General features: G+C 40.8%; 1 protein-coding gene across 1 annotated transcript; it reads left to right on the top strand.

Moving 5' to 3' along the window:
• The first annotated feature begins 477 nt into the window (after window positions 1-477).
• On the top strand, window positions 478-20208 carry hibch (3-hydroxyisobutyryl-CoA hydrolase). The gene is made up of 14 exons (XM_029459809.1): window positions 478-608; window positions 970-1012; window positions 1659-1790; window positions 2866-2950; window positions 3531-3611; window positions 3741-3793; window positions 10973-11051; window positions 15483-15628; window positions 16450-16536; window positions 16690-16748; window positions 17183-17264; window positions 18506-18625; window positions 19114-19147; window positions 19310-20208. The coding sequence occupies exons 1-14, from the start codon at window positions 577-579 to the stop codon at window positions 19423-19425; spliced, it is 1149 nt and encodes a 382-aa protein (XP_029315669.1). The 5' UTR covers window positions 478-576; the 3' UTR covers window positions 19426-20208.
• Window positions 20209-21259: the final 1051 nt, after the last annotated feature.

The raw sequence follows: 21259 nt of genomic DNA, 5'->3' as shown, positions 1-21259 counted from the left end.
CTATCCATGTCATAAATGATTACATACATTTAAAGCAGAAATTACTCCAGTATGTTCTTTCTGTAAAACATAAATTTAATCCATTTCTCACTTATATATGAGTGAGATGCATATTTTGTGAATGTTTACTCTCAAGAGTTCTGGGTTGAAGTTGCTCTGTTGCTTAACCTACATTTTAATAGATTAACAGAAGACATGGTCTTGTTTCTGAGTTCCTAATACAGGCTCACAATCTCAAGCTTATCTGTCTAGTTAACAAATATCACATCCATAGAGTGCTTCAGATCACACATAATATATTTCTGAACTACAATATCTCTCTCAAGAAGGAAAAAAAGAGGCGTGAGAGTGCCTCCTCGGCCACCAGTAGGTGGCAGTGTGTCAGAAACACAGCGGCAACCCGGAAGTATTGATCTCTCTCGGTGGTGCGTACGCCCCCCGTGACGTCACCACGCCAACCAATCAGGACTAGCTCAGTGTCTTGTTCAGGAAGTTGACACAGAAAGCACAGACAGAGGAAAGACAAGAGCAAAGAAACCAAAGCTGTATCTGAAAGTGCAGCCGTCAAAGAGAATAATGTCTCTAAGCCTTTTGACATCCTTCTACAGGTATGTGGCAGGTAACGGTGTTTCTCGCGAACGTAGTGTATATTTTGGGGTTTGATGACCTGAGTTTGCTGATTGTGTACAATGTGTAACTACTAGCTTGTTATAAAAATATCAGACATGATGGAAAAAGGTTGAAGTAAGTTACTAATATGCTAGCTGTCTACTGTCAGTAATAACGTCGTGATACTAAACGTTTGAACTTACTGGGAGTCTAAGGTCAACCTCCTTATGTTAGTGTTGTTTGCTGAATATGAACTTGGAAGAAGGCAACAGATTAATTTAAATGTGAATTGATTCTGAGGCTGTTTTCAGATGCTATGTGTCCAGCCTGTGTAGTTTTCAATGTTATTGTTTCCTCTAGACTGAGGTCCCTCTGCAGACTGCAGCGAATCCAGGGCCACATGGTGAGTTAGTCCCCTCTCATGTTTTATTGTTGATACTTGAATGAATTAAATAAATAATTGACACTAATTAAGTAATGAATAGCACACTATGGAAATAATTCAACTGGCATTAGCAGAACTGAATGTAATGATGGACATGTTTTTAAATCGATGGACTCCTGTAATTACTTATTTTAGATTACCAATGTATAGAGCTGCAACGATTAGTCGAATTATTGATTAGTTGATCAATTAGAGAAAAAGTATCGTCAACATGTCAATCTTGAGGCAACTGGCAGGTATATCAAATATCAATATATCAAATCCTCTCTCAGCCAAATATTGGTAGTAAAATTAAAAGTGGACCAGTTTTGATATTGCACTTTATGCAATGTTAGCATGCCTGTGCATGGATACAGTGTTCTCTCCAAGTACCTATAACGCTGCCGGAACTCTCTTCATGTACGTTATAATTCTTGGCCAGTGATCTGCATCCATTACATATTTTAGATGTGTTGAATGTGTGGTCTGTTCAATGAATTTCTGTTTTAGTTACCATGTGATCTAGTCCTGTTTAGTTTAGTTTAGCTACTTAAGATAATGACTTTATTACAGTGTGTTGTAAAGACTTTTATACAATTTTCTTGTTGTCTCTATTTTGGTTTAGATGTCGAGTCAGGTGGAACCAGGGGTTCTTCTGGAGAAAGTGGGCTGTGCAGGTGTGATCACCATAAACAGACCCAAAGTCCTGAATTCTCTCAACATGCCCATGATCCGACAGATCTACCCTCAGCTCAAGGTACATGGAAAGGGGAAAGGGGGGGGGCGCTGTCGGTGCTCCGTGATCCGTGCTGTCGGAGCAAAAGTCAGGGGCATCTAGGAGCGCGATTAATCTGCGTTTATATATATTTGTTGCGTTATTTTTTCTGTGGTTAATTAATCTAAATTAACGCGTTAATTCGACAGCCCTAATAAAAATAAATAAAATAAATAAAATAAATAAAATAAATAAAATAAATAAATAAATAAATAAAAATAATATATATATCATTTTTATATACAGTTATATTTGATGCCTTATTTTAACTTGCACTCTTTGTTTTGTCTCATTTTATTTTTACTGCAGGGTCTTCTTTTTCTTTTTTTTAATACATATTTAATTAGAATTGTTGGAGGGAACCTGAGACCTTAGGTTTTCATTGCCAACGACAGCTTCTCTATAATTGTTGTGCATATGATAAAGAAAGAACTTGAACACCCTTTTACACACTATTCTAAACTAATCTGCTACATCTATGTAGCAGATTAGGCGTGTTATTACTCCTGTTATTACTCTTTTCCTGGAAATTGGAGAACCCAACTGTTTATCATTTGTTGTTTTAAATAACCCAAAATCCGTTGTGTCATCCACCACAAATTGTGATGGTGATGTGTTCCTCAATATAACCCTGGGTATTTTGATCAGTTGTGCTTCTTGGAGCTTCTGTTTTCAATGTCTAAACTTTCACTAAAATAGTGCCGAAACCTGTTTCCGCTAGTGACACATGAAATTAAAGGGAATTCACCCTAAAATCCAAAATCCATATTTTTCCTCTTACCTGTGAAGCTATTAATCTATATTATTGTGGTGTGAGTTGCCGAGTGTTACAGATTATCTGCCTTCTCTCCATTATAATGGAACTCGGTGGCACTCGGCTTGTGGTGCTCAAAGCAGCAAAACCACTCGGTAACAATCACTAAAACAATCTAGATTGATAAATAGCACTACAGGTAAGAGGCACAATACTTTAAAATAAGAGCCGTCCCTTTTCAATATAGGATTTGTTTTAAAAGATGATATCCTATAAATGTGCTGCTTTTTTTGTGATTTGTAGAAATGGGAGAATGACAATGAGACTGACATTGTGATCATCAGAGGAGCAGGTGGGAAAGCCTTTTGTGCTGGTGGAGACATCAGAGGTAAGCCGTATCCTTGAAGGATCAATCAGTGCGTTCTGTGTAGGCCCGGTCCAGGCCTCTTTTGTTTAGCACACATTTGGTTCACAGAGGTAACCATCAGTTTCTCTAAAAGAGAATTAAGCGGCGATGTTTGACAAACCCAGTAGTTTGTTTACATTGACATTTTAATTCTAAATCAACATTCAACATCAGGGCCCACTATTGCTTTTATTATTATACTATTAGTAGAATTAGATTCCAGTGGTGACTGCGTAGGATTGTTTCAGACTTGTGTGATCCAAACATTTCCAATAACTCCAGAGGGTCCAAGTCCAAAAGTAAAAATGTATTGAAAAAAGATAGATGTATCATTTTCTAACGAAATATTCTGCTTCAACCCATATTTGTTGGTGTTTAGCTTGGTGTAAAACTGTTATCTGTCTAGCTATCTTGCTAGCTGCACATAAAGGGCGGCACGCACCTGTAGTAACGGGGCGGTGTAGCAGCAATTGGGGCTCGTTCTGGGAAGCTTTTATGTAACCGCGTACTATACATAAAACATGTTGCTTCATTACGGCTTTGATCTGTTTTCTCCTCTCAGCGGTCACAGCAGCAGGGAAAGTTGGAGATCCTCTCGCAGAGGACTTTTTCCGTGAGGAATACATTCTGAACAATGCTATTTGTAAGCGTTACACCTGTATTATCAGTTATATCTGTTATGTATGGGTGCTTATTAACTTATACTCTTTCGCTTTGCATGTTTAAAATCAGTTTTCCTTAATTTTTACACGCTTTATATTATCTTTTATAGGGACATGCAGGAAGCCATATATTGCCCTTATTGAAGGAATAACGATGGGAGGGGTGAGTACATTTGTTTTGAATGTATAAAGTTCACATCATAAGGTTGTGTTAACAGTTTATTTCTGAGCATTTGCATATCATGAAGCATTGAAAAGATTCATCGAGGATCAAATCTTATTTTAGTTTGGGTTCTTTTGCTCTTTCTATGAGGTGTGAGTTTTATATTGGCCTGTAGGTGTCAGTAGAGAACTATCTGCCACTGTCGCCAGCTGCCAGTGGCAAGGTGGCCTCTGATTGGATGAAACATGAAGTGATAGAGCATTGTTGCTGCCACAGGTCTTTTCCCTCCAGGGTACCTTTGCCCCACATTAAGCATGATGAGATGTATATTTATTTACTGTCATTAATAAATATAGTTTGACTCACCTGGTCAGAGTGTTTGTGTTTCTGTCTGTCTGTCTGTGTGTGTCTGTCTGTGTGTGTCCGTCTGTCTGTCTGTCTGTCTGTGTGTCTGTCTGTCTGTCTGTGTGTCTGTCTGTGTGTCCCCGTCTGTCTGTCTTCTCTGTCTGTCTGTGTGTCTGTCTGTGTGTCCCCGTCTGTCTGTCTTCTCTGTCTGTCTGTCTGTCTGTCTGTGTGTCTGTCTGTGTGTCCCCGTCTGTCTGTCTTCTCTGTCTGTCTGTCTGTCTGTGTGTCCCCGTCTGTCTGTCTTCTCTGTCTGTCTGTCTTCTCTGTCTGTCTGTGTGTCTGTCTGTGTGTCTCTGACCCCATATGATAAATAGTTTACTTATGTATTTATTTTTAACTATTAAATATGTCTACAGTATTTGTTACATTAAATGTATTTAACATGTAAGTGTTGATGGTATTGATTCTGTGCTCAGTGGTACAGTAATACTATAATAGGGAGAGGGCTCTGTTGGAGCACAGACATTGTGTATCCAATATTTGTATTTATATATTTCTTATGACTTTAAAAAAGACCTTGAGCAAAAAAAGTGTCCATTAGTGTGGACTATACACTCTGGGACTCCTGATGGTATGATATGATTGCAATAGGAAGGGAGTTGTTCTAAAAGGCGGTGTAGAGCTGAGAGGAACTGTGGAGTGATAATTCGCTGTGGGTTTGTCACTATGAGCAAGCCCTTTCCCATCACCAATAGTCATATGATCCATTGTTGAAATATTGTTTAGTGCAGATTTTAAGATATGTTTTGTTTCAGTCTGCAAGGGTCTTATGATCCAAACTAGACAAGCCACCCACAAAAGGGAGGTGGGCTTTGAAGTGTCAAACTTTACAATTGATGGGAGCAGAGGGACTTTTGTGTTGATCTTAAAGTGTTCACCATTCCTGTGGCTGAACTGTATCGATATGTTAGTTTGCATGCAAATTGACCAGTTAGATTGCCAGTACCCCCACTTACTCTTTTAGTAACATAAGCCATAATTCATTTGTCAGAACAAAACTGAGAAAACATTGTGGGGTGATGGCGTGCAGTAATGGATGCAAGGGGCAGCTGAGTGCTTGGTTCTGATGTATGTTGCACCACATTGCGTGACGCACTTCCTGTCGCCATCCCAGTGGAAAATCTTCAAAGCTGCAATATTTGTCGAGCCATTTTCACAGCTTATCACAGTGTTTTTCTGCTACGGGTTTATGGCTCTGGGAATAAAGTGATTTGAAGTACATCTCTCCTATCTGTCATGTCACGACAGAGCACACATTAATGTTGACGCAAACCATCCTCGGGGCGATTGCTGTTTAATGCGTGTAGTGGTTGAAAACAGGCTAGTTCTATATATGGAAAAGTCCGAGAGGCACCGGAGTCCCTGCTCCCTGATCTGCACTGAGCTCAGGGCAGAACTCCCACATCAACGTTAGTGATAACAAACTGCCAGTAAAGGCATGTTCTTAAGAGGTCAAAGCACACACACACACACACACACACACACACACACACACACACACACACACACACACACACACACACACACACACACACACACACACACTATGTCTATCTGTTCGCCTCTTACATCAGTGGAATCTCATCTCTCGCACATCATTCATTGCTTTCCAAGTTTTAAAATCCCTAGAATTAAGGTCTGTGAATGCTGAAATGTTATTAATCCGTGTTTGCTGTGCTTTGTGTTGTACTTTGTACAAGAGCGATGTGGAAAGTCATTTTCAAACAGACGTCACTTTTCTATAAGTGTTTTGTTTATAACTGTTATCTGTCACTCGTTTCATCTGGAAGGCTTCTGCGTTATGCTTTTCCACTGTTACGCACACTGTCACTAATCATTTCTGATTTTAGCTCAACTAAACAAAATCTAAAGAGTTAAAATATTATTGGGGAGAGGTACTGAGCAGAGGTGCCGAAAGCAATGCAACTACTTATTAATGGATGTCGCCAAACCTGTTCTATCAATATTTGGTTTGTGTCCAAATAGACCAAATATGATGAGGACTTCATGAAGCCCTCCATATTCTTACCCAGTGTAAACTCTTCCCAGCCATGTTGTACATTTTGCAGCCTATTCTGTTTGTAAGCATTAGCTATAAACATGCTCGTCCTCACTCTTTTGCACATTTCCTTTGTTTACAGCAGGATCTGAAGACATGCTCTTATATGGTGCTTGGGGGGGCACCACACCAGCACGTAGCAACGTTCCACTACTTTTATGGGTAATGTGAGATTAAACGTCCCCCTCGTTCCTCTGGGTGCATCCAGATCATTGCAAGAAGACTATTTTATTATTTTTCCTTTCTTTCCCTCATTGCAAAAACAACGTTACCCTACGCATATAGAACGCTATAAAGAAGGGTATCAATTATCTACATTATCAAACAAATAGTAGTAAATATGTGAATGAGCAGAGTGGAAAAGCACAGGTGCTACTAATAACGTTAGCGATGGCTCTGTGCTGTTCAAGTATTCCAGTCATGAGTCATATGTGGTCTAATTTTAATAAAGTCGTTTTTGGTTAATTCATGCAAACGAGATGTGAAGATAAAGTCTAGTGGCACTAACGATTATTATCTATCTACACCCAAGGTCGAGTGCTTTAAAGCTTGGGGAGGTGTTGTTGGAGAAGCCAGCGAGAGTAAGCTAGATTTTCTTTAAACCAGCACAATGATGAAAGTAGCTCGCAGCACTGGCTCCGAAAGTCACTAAATCTAGCGACATTTGGATTTAAAGAGTATTTCAACAAATATAACAAAAAATTATAATAAATAAAACCCGGCTAATCCAAAGATGGCAAGGGTGATGTAGCAGACAGCTCAGGGCTAGCATCTTGTGACGGCACCTACAATATCATAGGTTGTGGGATTAAAACATCTTTTGAATTCCTATTTCCACTCTACAAAGCTACAAAGCTAACTCCATTTGTGAGAAAATGAACCCAGTGGCTGTCTTTGCTCTGAGCCTGAAGTGCTGACGTGTTGCCAAAGCCCAGTCATCATGTAATTCATGTCCTAAGCTGACAGAAGTCACAGTCTGTCTCTTTTGTTTTGGGATCTGGTTCTTTCAGAAGAGAAACGCCTCCAGGCAGTCTGTTTAGTCTCTAGTGATCAGATCTTTTGAATCCCCTGTGGTCACTTGTCACACAGCCTTAAGGCAAACCCTGCACAGCCCTCCAGGTCTCAGTGCCGCTGTTCACTAAAGGCCATGTCACACATATCCGTATGGCAGAAACGTATGCTGGTGTACACGAAATATCGGCAAAAGCTTGATATAAATGAAGGGTAAGTTGTGATCGTTTGAAGCACGCAGACGATACGCCGAACACGCCAGACACACGGCCCTGTCACACAGTTCCTTATGGCAGAAACATGCCGGCGTATATGAACATGAACTCAAAATGTGTCCGAGTCCAAATACGTCCAACTTTTCCACAGCGGTGTTGTAGCTGACGTATACATAACGAATTATTATACGTATGTCAAACATTGATAGCGTATCACTTACTTATACAAAACGTATCAGAGCGTCTGGCCAACGGAGCTGGAAAAGTGCCACTCTCAGCTATCTTGTTTGTACTTCATCTATTCCAGAAGCAATGTTGTGAACGGTGGTGTTTTACCTATGGGCTAAGATTTGCTTTGTTTTTGTGGTGAGGAGTTTTTCCTTTTTCTCCTGGCTAATCTAGAAAAGGAGCTAAGGGGCTGGCTGGCTCGCTGGTAGTATTTGTTTTTTGCTTTGTCTGTTTTTGTAGGAATCTAGAAAGCTTTTTATGTTCGATGGAAAGCTGCATATGTTGCCTCTTTTTGTCTGTGGTACTGTTTGTGTCGTGTCTCAGGCTGCTATTTGGCTGCTTGTAATGGATGCCATTTAAAATAAAAGATGTCAAATATAGCTTTTGTGCACTGATTTAGAGCACAGGACATGTAGACAGAGCAGATATGTATGGTGTTCTCGAGGTTATGTATTCCAGAATGACTAGCAACCTGTGGCCAACGATGGCACTGCTACAAACAAATCCCCTGTGATCCTTTTTAAAAGAGAATATAGGGTAGAGTAAATGTAATCTTTCCTAGTTTCAGATGGAACATGACATCCCTCAGCTATCTGGCATGAGAAGGGGGTTTAGGATAAGACTAGCAAGCAATAAAGGCGACTACATTCTAAATATTTTGACCCGATAGCAATAGTTTTGAGAACATTTTAGGAAATAAGCACGGAATAGTAAACCACATAAACAACTCGTCATTTTCACACTCCCATTTTGTACAAAATATACAAACATAATATATAGTTTTTAATTAATGTTATTTAAAGGTGCTTTATACTTTGGACAGAGCCAGGCTAGCTAGTCTTTATGCTAAGCTAACCGCCTGCTGCATCTACGTTCTTATTCAACAGTGATATCAATCCTCATCTCACTCTCGGCAAGAAAGACGGTAGGCATGGGACGATTGAGACGACTTTAAACACCTAAAATGGCCGAGAGAGAAAAACCATGAGATTAAATATTTGTAAAAGTGTCCCAGAGCCCAGAAAAGCTGTAAATGTGCGTGACGTCATCTCGATGTAAAGCCTCAGACACGTGTATTGTGGGCAGCACAGAATTGGAGCGAGCTAGCAATAGAGAAATGTTTCTTGGCATATGTGATCTTCAGCTGTACAAGCAGATTTACGTGACGTGCCGATGCCTCCATGACACCGATATGTGAAGAAATAAATCGCCGGTTTCATGTCCAGCCTCCAGGTCACGACCTATAGACCTTCCACAGTCATTAATCACCACCAGTCACTCCCTGATATATTGGATTCTCTCTCACCTGACCAGAAAATGACCCTGCTCCTCTGTACAGTCACAGCGTAGTCCTCCGCCTGCGAATGATGACTTAATTAATAAGACATCTTCCAGAATACTGAAGGTCAGTGAAGTAATGTGATTACTTTTAGCTGTTGGATCACATCCCGTCTAGAAACGGAACAGAACGTGTCATCTTCATTTATGTATCTTGAGCGGAGTACAGTATCCATCTTGTCTCCTTGCTGTGTCTTCTTTTTTGTATTTTTATTTTGATGACTCACTTTATAAATGAAGTGACTACTTGTATTCGTTCATCCAGCATCTTGCCATTGTCTCATCAGCAGGTTAGTAGAACATGACATCTTCTTATCTCGTGCTGTTTTCATAAAGGACAGCTGATTTAATAAGATCATGAATTAATAGTTTGGTGTGATTGTCATTAAAGGGCCTACGATATGATATTTCATCAGTGTTATTGGGCTTGGTATATGATAGAGGTTGCATATCTATTGTGAAATGTGCATATATATATTTTATATTGATGTATTCGTAATAAATCACGATCATAACAGCATAAAAATGACTTCCGCTAACAACAATGGATCGCTGCGCCTAGAGCATCCACTTCGGCAATGTTCGGGCGATGACGTCACAAGTAGAATACAGCCGGCGCAAGTATAAAACAGCCGCCGCCAGTGTTCGTCTGCGTTGAAGCGTCCAGCAAAGACTGCTGTCAATTATTACGAGAAAGAACGGACAACAATCGATCGTCAAGGATAATTGTGAAGCGATGTGTTGTATGGGGATGTGGGGCCGTCTCTAAATCTAGCTTTCTGTGGCCAAAAGATGATAAAAATGTCGCGTTTATGGACAAGACAAGTGCGTTGATGAAACCGACGATTTGTGGGCAGCACTTTGAGAGATCGTGTTTCGAACAAACTATGCTCGCCAAGGAAATGAGATTCAAAAAGAATTTAAAACTGAACGCAGATGCTGTGCCTACAATACTGCCGAGACCCCAGCCAGCACAAGCCAGCACGCCGACTCAAACATGTCCGCCGGTGCAGAGTCCTCCACCAAAGAGACGACGAAATGCCTTCGCCAAAAGGGAGAGAGCGAAGGTAAGCCGTGCTACTTGTTTGCTGTACGTGTCAGAACACGGCGTCGGGTGTTTCCGGTAGCGGCAATGTAAACATCGGTGGTCGACATAAATCATGATTTATTAAATCCTGCGATCATTGTGTCATAAATAACACATCATTTTACACCACACATTTACTATCATCAGAACTTCATGTTTGTCATTTCGTAGGCCCTTTGAAGAAATGTTGTTTAGACTTTGTTTATTTTTCACTCGTGTGACAAAATGTTGTGAGATTAGCTTGTTTAATGCTGCGCACGCTTTAGCAGGCAATCAGTCATGAACAGCGGCCGCTCTCTGGCTGTGTGTGGCTGTTGGGACGATGTTGGATTTTATCGCGGATCAGGATAAAATCCACTCACAATAAATTGATCTTGGTGAATTTCCATTATCAGGATAATGGTGAATATCCTCACTTGAGTGGAAAAGCTGTCTCGCTCGCTATCATGGTAGAGAAGGGAAAAGTAGAGCCTGAGTTTATAAATAAAGGAATGTTGCTACTCCTATTTATTTAGCCTTTATTATGTTTGTTTTCACAACAAATAAAACATGTGTCCCTTCTGTAATGCTAGAAACATATTTGTTTCTTCACAAAATTGACTCCAGTAATTCAGTAACATAGTGAATCACAATTGCTTTGGACAGGATGTCCCGTCACTAGTGGCTTTCTTTATCTTTCTAGTTCATTTCTGTTGACTGTGATCTGAAATCAGGAAGATCTATGCTGTGTACAAGAGTTGGACATCTAGAAGACATCTAGTTGACGGAGGCAAACAACCGGCAAGGTGGTAATTAAATTCAATTATTTTTGTAACGTTGTTCTCCTCCACCTGTAGGGCGTCGGTCTGTCAGTCCATGGACGGTTTCGGGTGGCCACAGAGAAGACGCTGTTTGCCATGCCAGAGACTGCCATCGGTAAGACTGACCAGCTGCACAAGCTCCTGTCTTCCTCGGGTGGGGGATGGGGGGGTGTTGGAGCTGGGGGGTGGGGGGTGTTGGAGCCGTGATTTCAATTGCAGACCATGCTGGATCCAATTCATATGCATACAGAGACGTGAGGTCTGTCTGTATGGGAAGCTGGGAAAGAATACACAGAAGGATAGATGAGTTGTATTCTGCACAGCATATGATAGATGACCTCATCCTGATAAGGAAGGGGATATGTGTTTACTCAGTTCCTCCTCCTTTGCACCTTAAATGGGAGGGTGCAGGTGGATCAACCATCGGAGAGATCAAACAAACTGACAATTGGCCCAGTTTTTATGAAACTTGGTCGAAGGGCGTAGCACGGGCCAAGGAAGAACATATTACATTTTGGAGCGGATCCAAATGATGGGGAAGATGCACGCTTTAATCTTCACTTACGTTAACTTTGTGAGATAGGGTGTTTGGCCTTGGCGGCGGTCTACGCTCTTCGATCGCCCTTCTAGTTTCAGATGTAGTCAGGGTGTGACCATTTAATTTTCATCAGATTAAGTAGGACTATGGGGACCATAAATGTCAGCAGAAGATTTATTGACAATCATATATTTGTCGAGTTATTGTAGTGTAGACCAAAGTCTTTGATCTACTAGGTGTCACTTTGGTCAGTGTGTGCCAGTGTTGGGATTTGGAGAGTTGGGTGATTCCAAATTCAGTGTCTCGTTGTTTGACTTTCAGTGGAATCTAATCCTCTTTGTATAATCGCATTGCGTTATTGTTTTACAAAATTCATTGATAATTCCAAGCAAAGTGTTGCTTATAAACTAACAAAATGAAGATTTATTGCACCAAACACGTGTTTAACTAGAATAGTAGTCGCTGAGCGCAGACCTCCGCCAAGGTCTATGGTGCGTTCACAAGCTCCTCGGATGGGACTATTTCCTGAGTTCTTCCTTGTTGTTGTTCCGACTTGAGGAGGCGTTCGCGTGAATTTTACCTGTTGGGAACTCATTTCTCAGATTATTCCGACACCACATGAATGCAGCACAGATATCCTATCTGTTAACTAAAGTGAAACACAATTTGTGTATCCGCCCAGTGTTTGGATCTGCACCAAATATGAATTTTGTTGTGCTACACCCTTCTACTATGTTTCATGAAAATCGAGTGAATAGTTTTTCAGTGATCCTGTTGACAAACAGACAAAGAACCTGAACCTAAGACTTAACCTCCGTCGGAGGTAATTATTGTATTTATATATGACTTTACATACATTTTCCATATTCTGATATATATTATTATAATTATTCATATCATTTCCTGTGAGAAGCTGACGATGGCAACATAATCGCACATAAAGCCATGACTACAACAGACCTGTATATTTTTATGTTGTCTGTGTTTTAGCAGGAGACATTCAATGCTCAGGAAAAGACCAATGTTTTGTGTGGGTTTTCATTTATACCACCAAAAACGTGCAATAATATAATTCTACTTTATCAGTAACTAAATAGCTTGCTGCATGAAGAAATCATCCAGAACTTCTTAGTGTTTTAGTATAAGCTTTAGTTGGCTCTTTAGCTAATTGACCCCTGTAGACAGATGGCCGTCTCCTGAAGCACTGATGAGATTAATAACAAATCTCTAACAACCAATGAATAACAGCTGACATTGGCAGAAACTAGCTGGTTGTCACTTAAATCCAGATGGTTTATCCCAGCTCTTTAATTGTATATACACATCATTTTATATGAATTATATGCAGGAATCTACTACCAAAGCATTAATCACACTGGTTGTGTGGCAAGAAAGAGCCAGTGAACTGACCAATCAGCTCAGTCAGTGTATTCACTTCATCAAGATGACTCATGGATATGGAGGTGGACCTTCCAAGGACACTCGTGTCATCCTCTGTTTGACACACACGCACTGGCTCTCACACACACACACACACACACACACACACACACACACATGCACACCAAGCTTATTCTAGAGCATTCTGGACTCTGACATCAAAATAAATCTTCAGCTGATGCTTTACTCTGTGTGGTGGTGTGCCGTGGAATCTGACTCGGATGACTGCAGATTAAGTTGTCAGTAGAGAGGAAAAGAGTGTCGTGTTTGTGGGATTTTATCAAAGGGGAGGCCCCGATGAAGAGTAGGAGGAAATGGGACGGAAATTCAATTGCACAGGCGGAGGACTGGCTGTGTCTTGTATCTTGTTTTATCTAATCTGTGCATGTATATCCTTGTGTTGTACAGTACTTGCTGGCAAAGTCGCACATAAATGACATTCCGTTGAGTCTCATTATTAATGCTCATTAATCACCCAAGAATCTGTCGGTGTCTTTTTAAGACTCTCCAGTCACTTTGGCAAGAAGGCAGGAAATCTTTGCTAATCCTCTTAAAGGCTGCTGTGGTCACACATTGTCACTATTGTTTTTATTTAAGGCACTTGAGGTACTTTGCTTCCAGATTGCAGATTGTTGGAGAACTTACATGTTTGTTTGGGCCTTGATCCTCTGCAGAGCCTCTCTTGTGTGCTGCTACAGTCACATTGTTGAATCAGGCTTTTTCCAAATAAGTATGGCAACATTATATAGGTTTGAAGTGCTGGAAGAGTCCTGTAATATCTGAAATTAACTTTCAACATGGTTTACTTGGCTGATTAAACCTCTTCTCAGGACTGTATAGGCGCGTCGAGATTGGGCTTGTTAGACTTCCCCCTCACTTGGCCTGGTACAATAACTCATTTTATTGGACGATATACATTATTGTCTGAGAAACAATTGCAATCAACAATATTCTTGTCATTTTTAGACCATTGTATAAGTATGATAATGTAAGTAAACTCTTTCAAAGAGCAATTAACTTTGGAATTGGGATGTTCAAAAAAAGTAAATAACGTAAAAATAATCAAAGTGTGTGTGTAGCTACCAGACACATTTCAGACACACTTGCCTCAGACACATACAGTTATGAAGAAAATGTATTATAATATATTGACTTACCATCCAACTTCTGTGGCCTCATTCTGTGTGTCATTTCTGAAAATGTCAGAAAAACACACAAAGTCACGACTCGTGAACACTGAGCCTTTAGAAAACTTAAAACCCTCTTCTTCTCGTGAACACGGCAAACACGACCCCATTTATAGGCAGCATTAGTAACAAGGTGGATAAATCCTAATGGCCTGGTTACAGAGGATGCTCTCTGTACTAGTTTGAAGCCTGCAGGTGTGCCCTAATTACTCTGAGACGCAAAGTCAAGACCACAACATCCTCCACATTTACATGATACATGTGTGAGAAGAGTTTAGTACAAAAGCTGTCCCCACTGTGTGTATCCTCAGACTAGAACATTATCACAGTTTAAGTACAAGTACTCCTTCAGTGTGCAGTGATGGGGGGGTTCTCACCGTGCTGCTGCATTAGCATTAAGTCATGCTTAGTGTCACCTGATGGTAGTTAGTTACTCCTGGGCCTTGCTGTACCGTCGAGTCAAGATGTCTGCTGTGAAAATGGCCAATGTTTTAGAATAAATTACTGGCAGTAGTCTTGTGTGTTTTTAAAGTTTAGAAGAATACTTTGTAACTACACTCATTCCTCTCTGTCACACACAAACCCTGTGGTACCCTCACGTTAACCCCTGCTGTGGTGGGATTAACAGATTTAACCAGACCCTGCTCACATTCTGAACAACAGCCATAATCTGCCACATTTATGATATTACATTTGCAGCCGTGAATCAGGTCAACTCATATAATCCCCCCCCCCTCCCCCCCCCCCCCCCCTCTCTTGTCACGATACAAAAGCTGTGAAAAACCCAACTGTGACCAATGGAATCTCATTTCCTGTCAGAAACACTGAAATCGAACAGAAACTTTATTGAGAACTAGAATAAATTCTGCACAGATTAATGTTTATTAGTGATTAATTTTTTATAATCATAATAATTGCTCATAAACTGCATGTTTATCTTTTTTCCAGGTTCTTTTTTCGTTTTGTTAATGGGTTTTACTTAACCATTCACTGGACGTGACTCACCTGCGGGTGAGGTGGAAAGATATTTGATGAAGGAGGGGCGATGTGGAGGACAATGAATGCTGCAGTAAGCTGGTTTAAATAGTTAGTTATTGAGCTGCAGCAATTAGTTGATTAATCCATTGAAAATTAGCACCAAATGCTTTCGATAAACAACTTTTTTGTTAATGTATTTATTCAAGCAGAAGTGAAGCATCTCATGTTTTTCAAAGATGTCTTGAGACTGAGAAAACCTTCACACCCTCACCTACAGGAAACACATGTTTTCACTTGTATTCTCATGTTTTGGAGACTAAAGTATTAATAGATTAATCTAAAAAAACAACCAGCTGAGTATTGTACAAGAATGTGCTTAAGTTTTTCTGTTTTATTTTGACAGGGTTCTTCCCTGACGTGGGAGGTGGCTATTTTCTGCCGAGGCTCTGCGGGCAGCTGGGACTGTTTCTGGCCTTGACGGGCTTCCGGCTGAAGGGACGCGACGTGCAGAGAGTCGGAGTTGCCACTCACTTTGTAGAGTCTAAGATGGTACGATAGTTCAAGTTAGTAGATAAACTCAATGTGCCACAAAAATGTATGTCATGTTTTTAATGCTGAAACGTATTTTATACAAGACTGCAGACGAGCACTTGACAAGCCCATCAACCCGGATTCTTCCAATGCGCTGCCTTTAATTCATTATCTAATCCACTTGACAGCCCAGACACTGTGTGCATGTGATGCTGCAGGGAAGAGTGCAGGGCAGGAGCACGATGGGGGGGGGGGTTAAAGCTGAGTCACTGGATGTCTCACTCTTGTTTCAAGGTGCCAGCAAACACTGGCTGGTCCAGAGGCAGGCTGTGTTTGTCTGGCTGTTAGCGTGAGGTCAGAGCATCTGGCGCCGGCAGCACAGTTTGTTTAAAACTGTGACCTTGAGTTTCAGGACAGACGTGCAGTGGGGTGGATTTAGTTTATTTGCACAACTTGCAACAGCAGTTTGACCAAAAACAAGGCTGGAAAATACTTCTGTATATCTCTGGCTGTGTGTTGTGTTCTCATTGAATGAAAACGCAAATTGAAGCTATGCAAAAAGTGACGTGGCACTGTCCCAAGTGCTTCCTTATTAGTTAAAACATGCACGCAAATCCACAAAAGAAGAAATTTGGCAATCCAGAGTAGCCATTTCTTCAAAAATGTATTTCCTCAGTGACAAGTACGGACTGTATAAAAGAAGTGAACGTAGTCACCATGACGTCAGCCTCGAGTCTTCCTCTGGGTGTTATGGAGACAAAAGTATTTAAAGATGATAGAATGCAAAATAATAAAAATCCACTGCTCACAAACAGATTTTGATGCCTTATATTCAACAGATTCCAGAGCTGCAGAAGGAGCTGGTGAACTTGAAGTCTCCCTCTGCTGAAGACGTCTCCAGAGTGCTGGATTCCTACCAGAACCAGGTTAGAATCCGTACACGTGTAAGCCACACGACTTACGTTGAACTTGAACTGTGCAGGACGGCTTTACTAGTCTCAGAGCTGCCCTTCATCATCTGTCTTCATGTGAACGCCTGACCGCCTGTGTCTGTGTTGATGGCTGTTCTCTGTCCACAGAGTAGTCTGGATGCTGACAAGCCTTTTGTGTTGGACAAGCACATGTCTGATATCGACAGGTAGGCGTCCGATGTCTCTGTTTCAGCAGATGTTAGTCAAACGGGAGTACAGTAGATAGTTGGTTTGTTTGTTGGACACTATTTTTAGCTGTGGATTTGGTATTCATTGATGTTTTTTTCCACATTATGTTTATTGAGTTTTCAACATTTTATTAAATATAACAAAAACATAATAATTATACTTCATCAACATATGAGATAAACCCGTGTCCCTAACATTAATTAATGTGTTTAATAGTGTCTGTACAACAGTGGAGCTCATGGCAGAGGAAGAAGATGTATCTGCATGACCACACAAATACTCATTATTGCACTATAATCAACACAACAGACACTGAAAGTGGGGAAATGATATTTTTGAGGAAACTCTGTGATGTCCGTTGAGATGAGAGTCAATTAACCGGCTGCAGCATGAATCCATGTCGGTCCTTTAGGCTGTTCAGCTCCAGCAGTGTGGAGGGCATCGTGCAGAACCTGAAGGCAGACGGCTCAGACTTCGCTAACAAACAAGCTCAGGTACAGATGATCTTGACCTGCAGCTTTATCAGAATCACTGATTTCAGCAAGTAATTGTACAGAAATGTATTTTGATAATCGATTAATCGTTTCAGTCATTTCTTCAGCAGAAATAGTGAAACAATTCCAACATTCTCTGATTCCAGCCTCTCAAACGAGAGGATTTCAGTCATACATCATTGTAAACTAAGTATTTTTGGGTATTTGGACTGTTGGCTTAACAAAACAAGATATTTGAACACATCATGTTTGGCTCAGTGAAGTTGTGATGGCCACTTTTTCATAAGTTTCATAAACGATTGTTGATTAATTGAAGAAATGATCTGCAGATTATTTGTTTTTGATATGTAGTTACGGCAAGAGGCATGCTGACAGTTTGTACCATCAACTGCCCTGAACACATGTACACATGTTAAAGATGTGCTACACCTGTGTACAGTCCCTCCTGCAGCCTGTTACCGCACCATTAGATAAAGCCCACTGACGGTGCCCGGATGGAGACGGCATTATTTGGCTTTAGCAGTATAAGTTAGTAATTAGTGGTTTCCTCAGTTGAATCACTTAATGGGTGTTTATAGTCTTAGTCTTGTTGGATGGACCAGAATTCCTTTCTGTTAGATTGCAGAGCTTTTAAAGACCACAGTGGCTTCATTTGACAAAGTGTCCTTAATGTTTCAAACACAAATATTATTATTATATGAGGACATTATTACACCATCGGATGCTTCACTCATTTCCACTCGGATGGTCCAAAGAGATGAAACCTGGGAAGGCGTATAACGTTATGTAACAGTGCCCCGGATCAGACCCCCGTCATCTACCCCACCCCTCCCACTCAAGGATTAATAACACTGTACCACCTTCAGCTGTTATCTCTTATTATCTGTTTATAATTTGATTTGTAATATTTGAATAAGTTCATATTGAAGAACGGTTTTAAGGCTTAACAAATATTGCCCTGCTGCTTTCATTCTGCGGGGTTCAACAAACATTTCCTGTAATTCTTTCAAACCTGGAAACTCTGAATAAGAGCCGGTGGGCTCAGCGCTGGCATCAAATATTTATTATAAACACACTTCCTCAGTTACTACTACACCACTGACTCACTGTCCCGCCTTGGACATTAAACATTCATGGCCATCTTTGTCTTTCCCTGATTTTATTTGACAATCTGCAGAATAATTTTTATTTTGATCTAAAAGCCAATGAAACAGAAGAGTTCTCTGTGTCTTCTCTTCCAGACGCTGTCCAGGATGTCTCCAACCTCCCTGAAAATCACCTATAAGCAGCTGCAGGCGGGTGCAGCTCTGAGCCTGCAGGACGTGTTGGTGATGGAGTATCGACTGAGCCAGGCCTGCATGGTAAGAACAACTAATTATTTGGACTGGAGCCCTAGCTGACAGAAGTTCTCACCATCCAGCTTCATTTTCATACTTTTCACTCTGGTAGTAATCAGAATTGGAGGATCAGCAGATAATTCTGCAAGTTGAGAATCTCATTGCAATAAATAACATTAACTTGCATTTGTCTTTAGAGTTATTATGTCAGCATTATTTATCTTAAATGGACAGTTCACCCCAAAATCCAAAATAAAAGTTGAGTGCCATCTAGCTCCATTATATTGGGGAGAAGGCAGACATCTCTACGTGTGATATCGGCAACACTCAGCAACTCACACCAAAACAATCTAGATGAATAAATAGCTCTACAGGTAAGAAGAAAGAAGAAGATTTTGGGGGGAATTGTCCCTTTAATGATCTGCCACAGCTGTTTTAAGTTCAGCTATAACTTTATGTGTTAGAGTAAGTCTAAGAGGATTTTATCTCCTGGATTTGATTCTGTTTTGCAGAGGGGCTGCGACTTTTATGAGGGAGTACGATCCGGTAAGTCACCGCAGTGAACTTCAATAGTTTAGTATAATTTATATAGATTGCTATAAAACACAACGAAAAGGATGGTAATAAATGTTATTGAAGGATCAATAAATACAACTTTATTTAATAGCTTTTGCTTTGCCTCTGTCATGACTGTCTGCGTGTTTCCAGTGCTGGTTGACAAGGACCAGAATCCCCAGTGGAACCCGTCAACACTGGAGGAGGTGTCTGAGCAGAGCGTGGAGCAGTGCTTCTCCTCGCTGGGAGACAAAGACCTCACTTTCTGATGCCTCCCACCTTCAAACACACACCACATCCCTGTATGGTCAGTCATGTGAGGGGACTGTACTGCTGAGGATGAGTGCATTACATAGGTCACATACTTAATAGTTTGACTCCGTACTATTAAATACCGTGGTGACATTTCACAGGAAGATCCAGGCTGCTCCTCTGCAGTGGAGGAAAAGAAAAGAAGGTCTGATTCATGTTCACTGCCAGAAATCTAAAATAGTAGCAGAAGAGGTAGCTAGCAGATGCCCTGTATGTCACACATGAAAGATGTTTAGTGTAAACTTGCTCTGCAGTGTTTTTTACAGCAGAAACTCTGTTTTGCTGCAAATGCAAGGAATCTGCCGCACAGCAGCGTTAACACGAGAACATGGGAGGAGAAGATGATCTCACCGCTGAGTGCTTTATTACATTTCCTGTGGGTGTTTGTTGATGTGACATGGATCTGTATCATCTGTATGTCTGCAGATGTGGTCCCTTGTTCTAATGCAGATAATGTGTTGTCTCCATTTCTCTAGTTCTTTTTGTCTTTTTACACTATTTTTCTCTTCAGTGTCAGATTTTAGAAGTATATCAATATTGGTTCTGATGCATTTACATGATCATTACGTTACAAATATGTGTGTGATGTGTCTTTAAAGTTAAAGTCACTGTTTTTCAGTAGATATCAAATCACCTTCTGTAACATTAGTCGTCATCAATAGTTGCATTATTTATGAGACAACCCGTCGATTAGGCATCAATGTTGGACCAGAGGGCAATAAAGACAGTTGGTAAGGTAACATGTGTTGTGGGTTCTTGGTGAGTGTGTTAAAGAACTACATTTATTGAGGGCAGGACCTTTTATGACCGGCTTACAGTTTGTTATCTGCATGCGAGCACTAAGCTGCTGCTCACTTATGTCTACAAAGTAAACTTTTATTATAGTTGCATGATGTGTTCTACCTGCGTCACACTCACAGTCCGCCTCGATAACTCACATTTCAGTCGTATCCTCTTATAATGTGCGTGTCATTCAGCAGCAGCCGCAGCAGCGTCAGACAGGATGACCTCCTGATAGTGGCGGCGACAAACCGCCATGAACTCTGAGAACAAAGTCCGAGTGTTTCTCTCTGCGTCTCAGATAAACTCGTGTTTTATGGCTACCATTTGCTCTTCAAACGAGCGCTGGCCAGCAGTCACTTGTAAATCCTTTTGTTTGTTCTTAATGTTACTGAACTTTTAAACCGGCTGCAACCGGTTTGACAGATGTTTTAAACAAATACTGTCGAGTCTCTCATGGCCACTAATGTGTCGAGGAGCACCTGTGTGAGGTTGTTCTCAAGAAGCACAACTGTTTCAAAGATAGAAGGCAGAAATCTGATTTATTGGCATCATCAGTTTTTACACACTCTCACATTTTAAGTTATTAATGATGTATTGACAGGCCAACGTGTACAATCTTGCAGCTGCTTCAAGGGAGCATTTCTCACTTTGTCTGGCAGCAGACAAAGTGGTAGAACGTGCAGGAGAGTCTCGTCACTGCTCATCTGGCTCCCAGGGTTTCACTTCGTAGTCCAGTCACCCACCACTCTGACTGATGGAGATGTTCCTGTCACAGGTGAAATGCATTATGGGATCAGCTGACTTGGTTTCAGCTTTGATTTTAAACACGCTTCTTGAGACGTTGGATAAATAAAAAGGAATAGTCATACATTTTTCGAAAAATGAAACGGATCATTAACTTGCTTGACTTTGTCAAGTAGCATAAGTTTAGTAGTGTAGGGGATGAAGGACTTGCAGGTTCAATTGTCCCTGTTGCTCTGGCTGCCAAAGAACCCGTAAGCAACTCAT

This window comes from Cottoperca gobio, chromosome 21 (assembly GCF_900634415.1).
Source record: "Cottoperca gobio chromosome 21, fCotGob3.1, whole genome shotgun sequence".
Lineage (NCBI taxonomy): Eukaryota > Metazoa > Chordata > Actinopteri > Perciformes > Bovichtidae > Cottoperca > Cottoperca gobio.
Note: the sequence above shows the minus strand (reverse complement) of the source record. Positions and strands in the feature narration are given on the sequence as shown.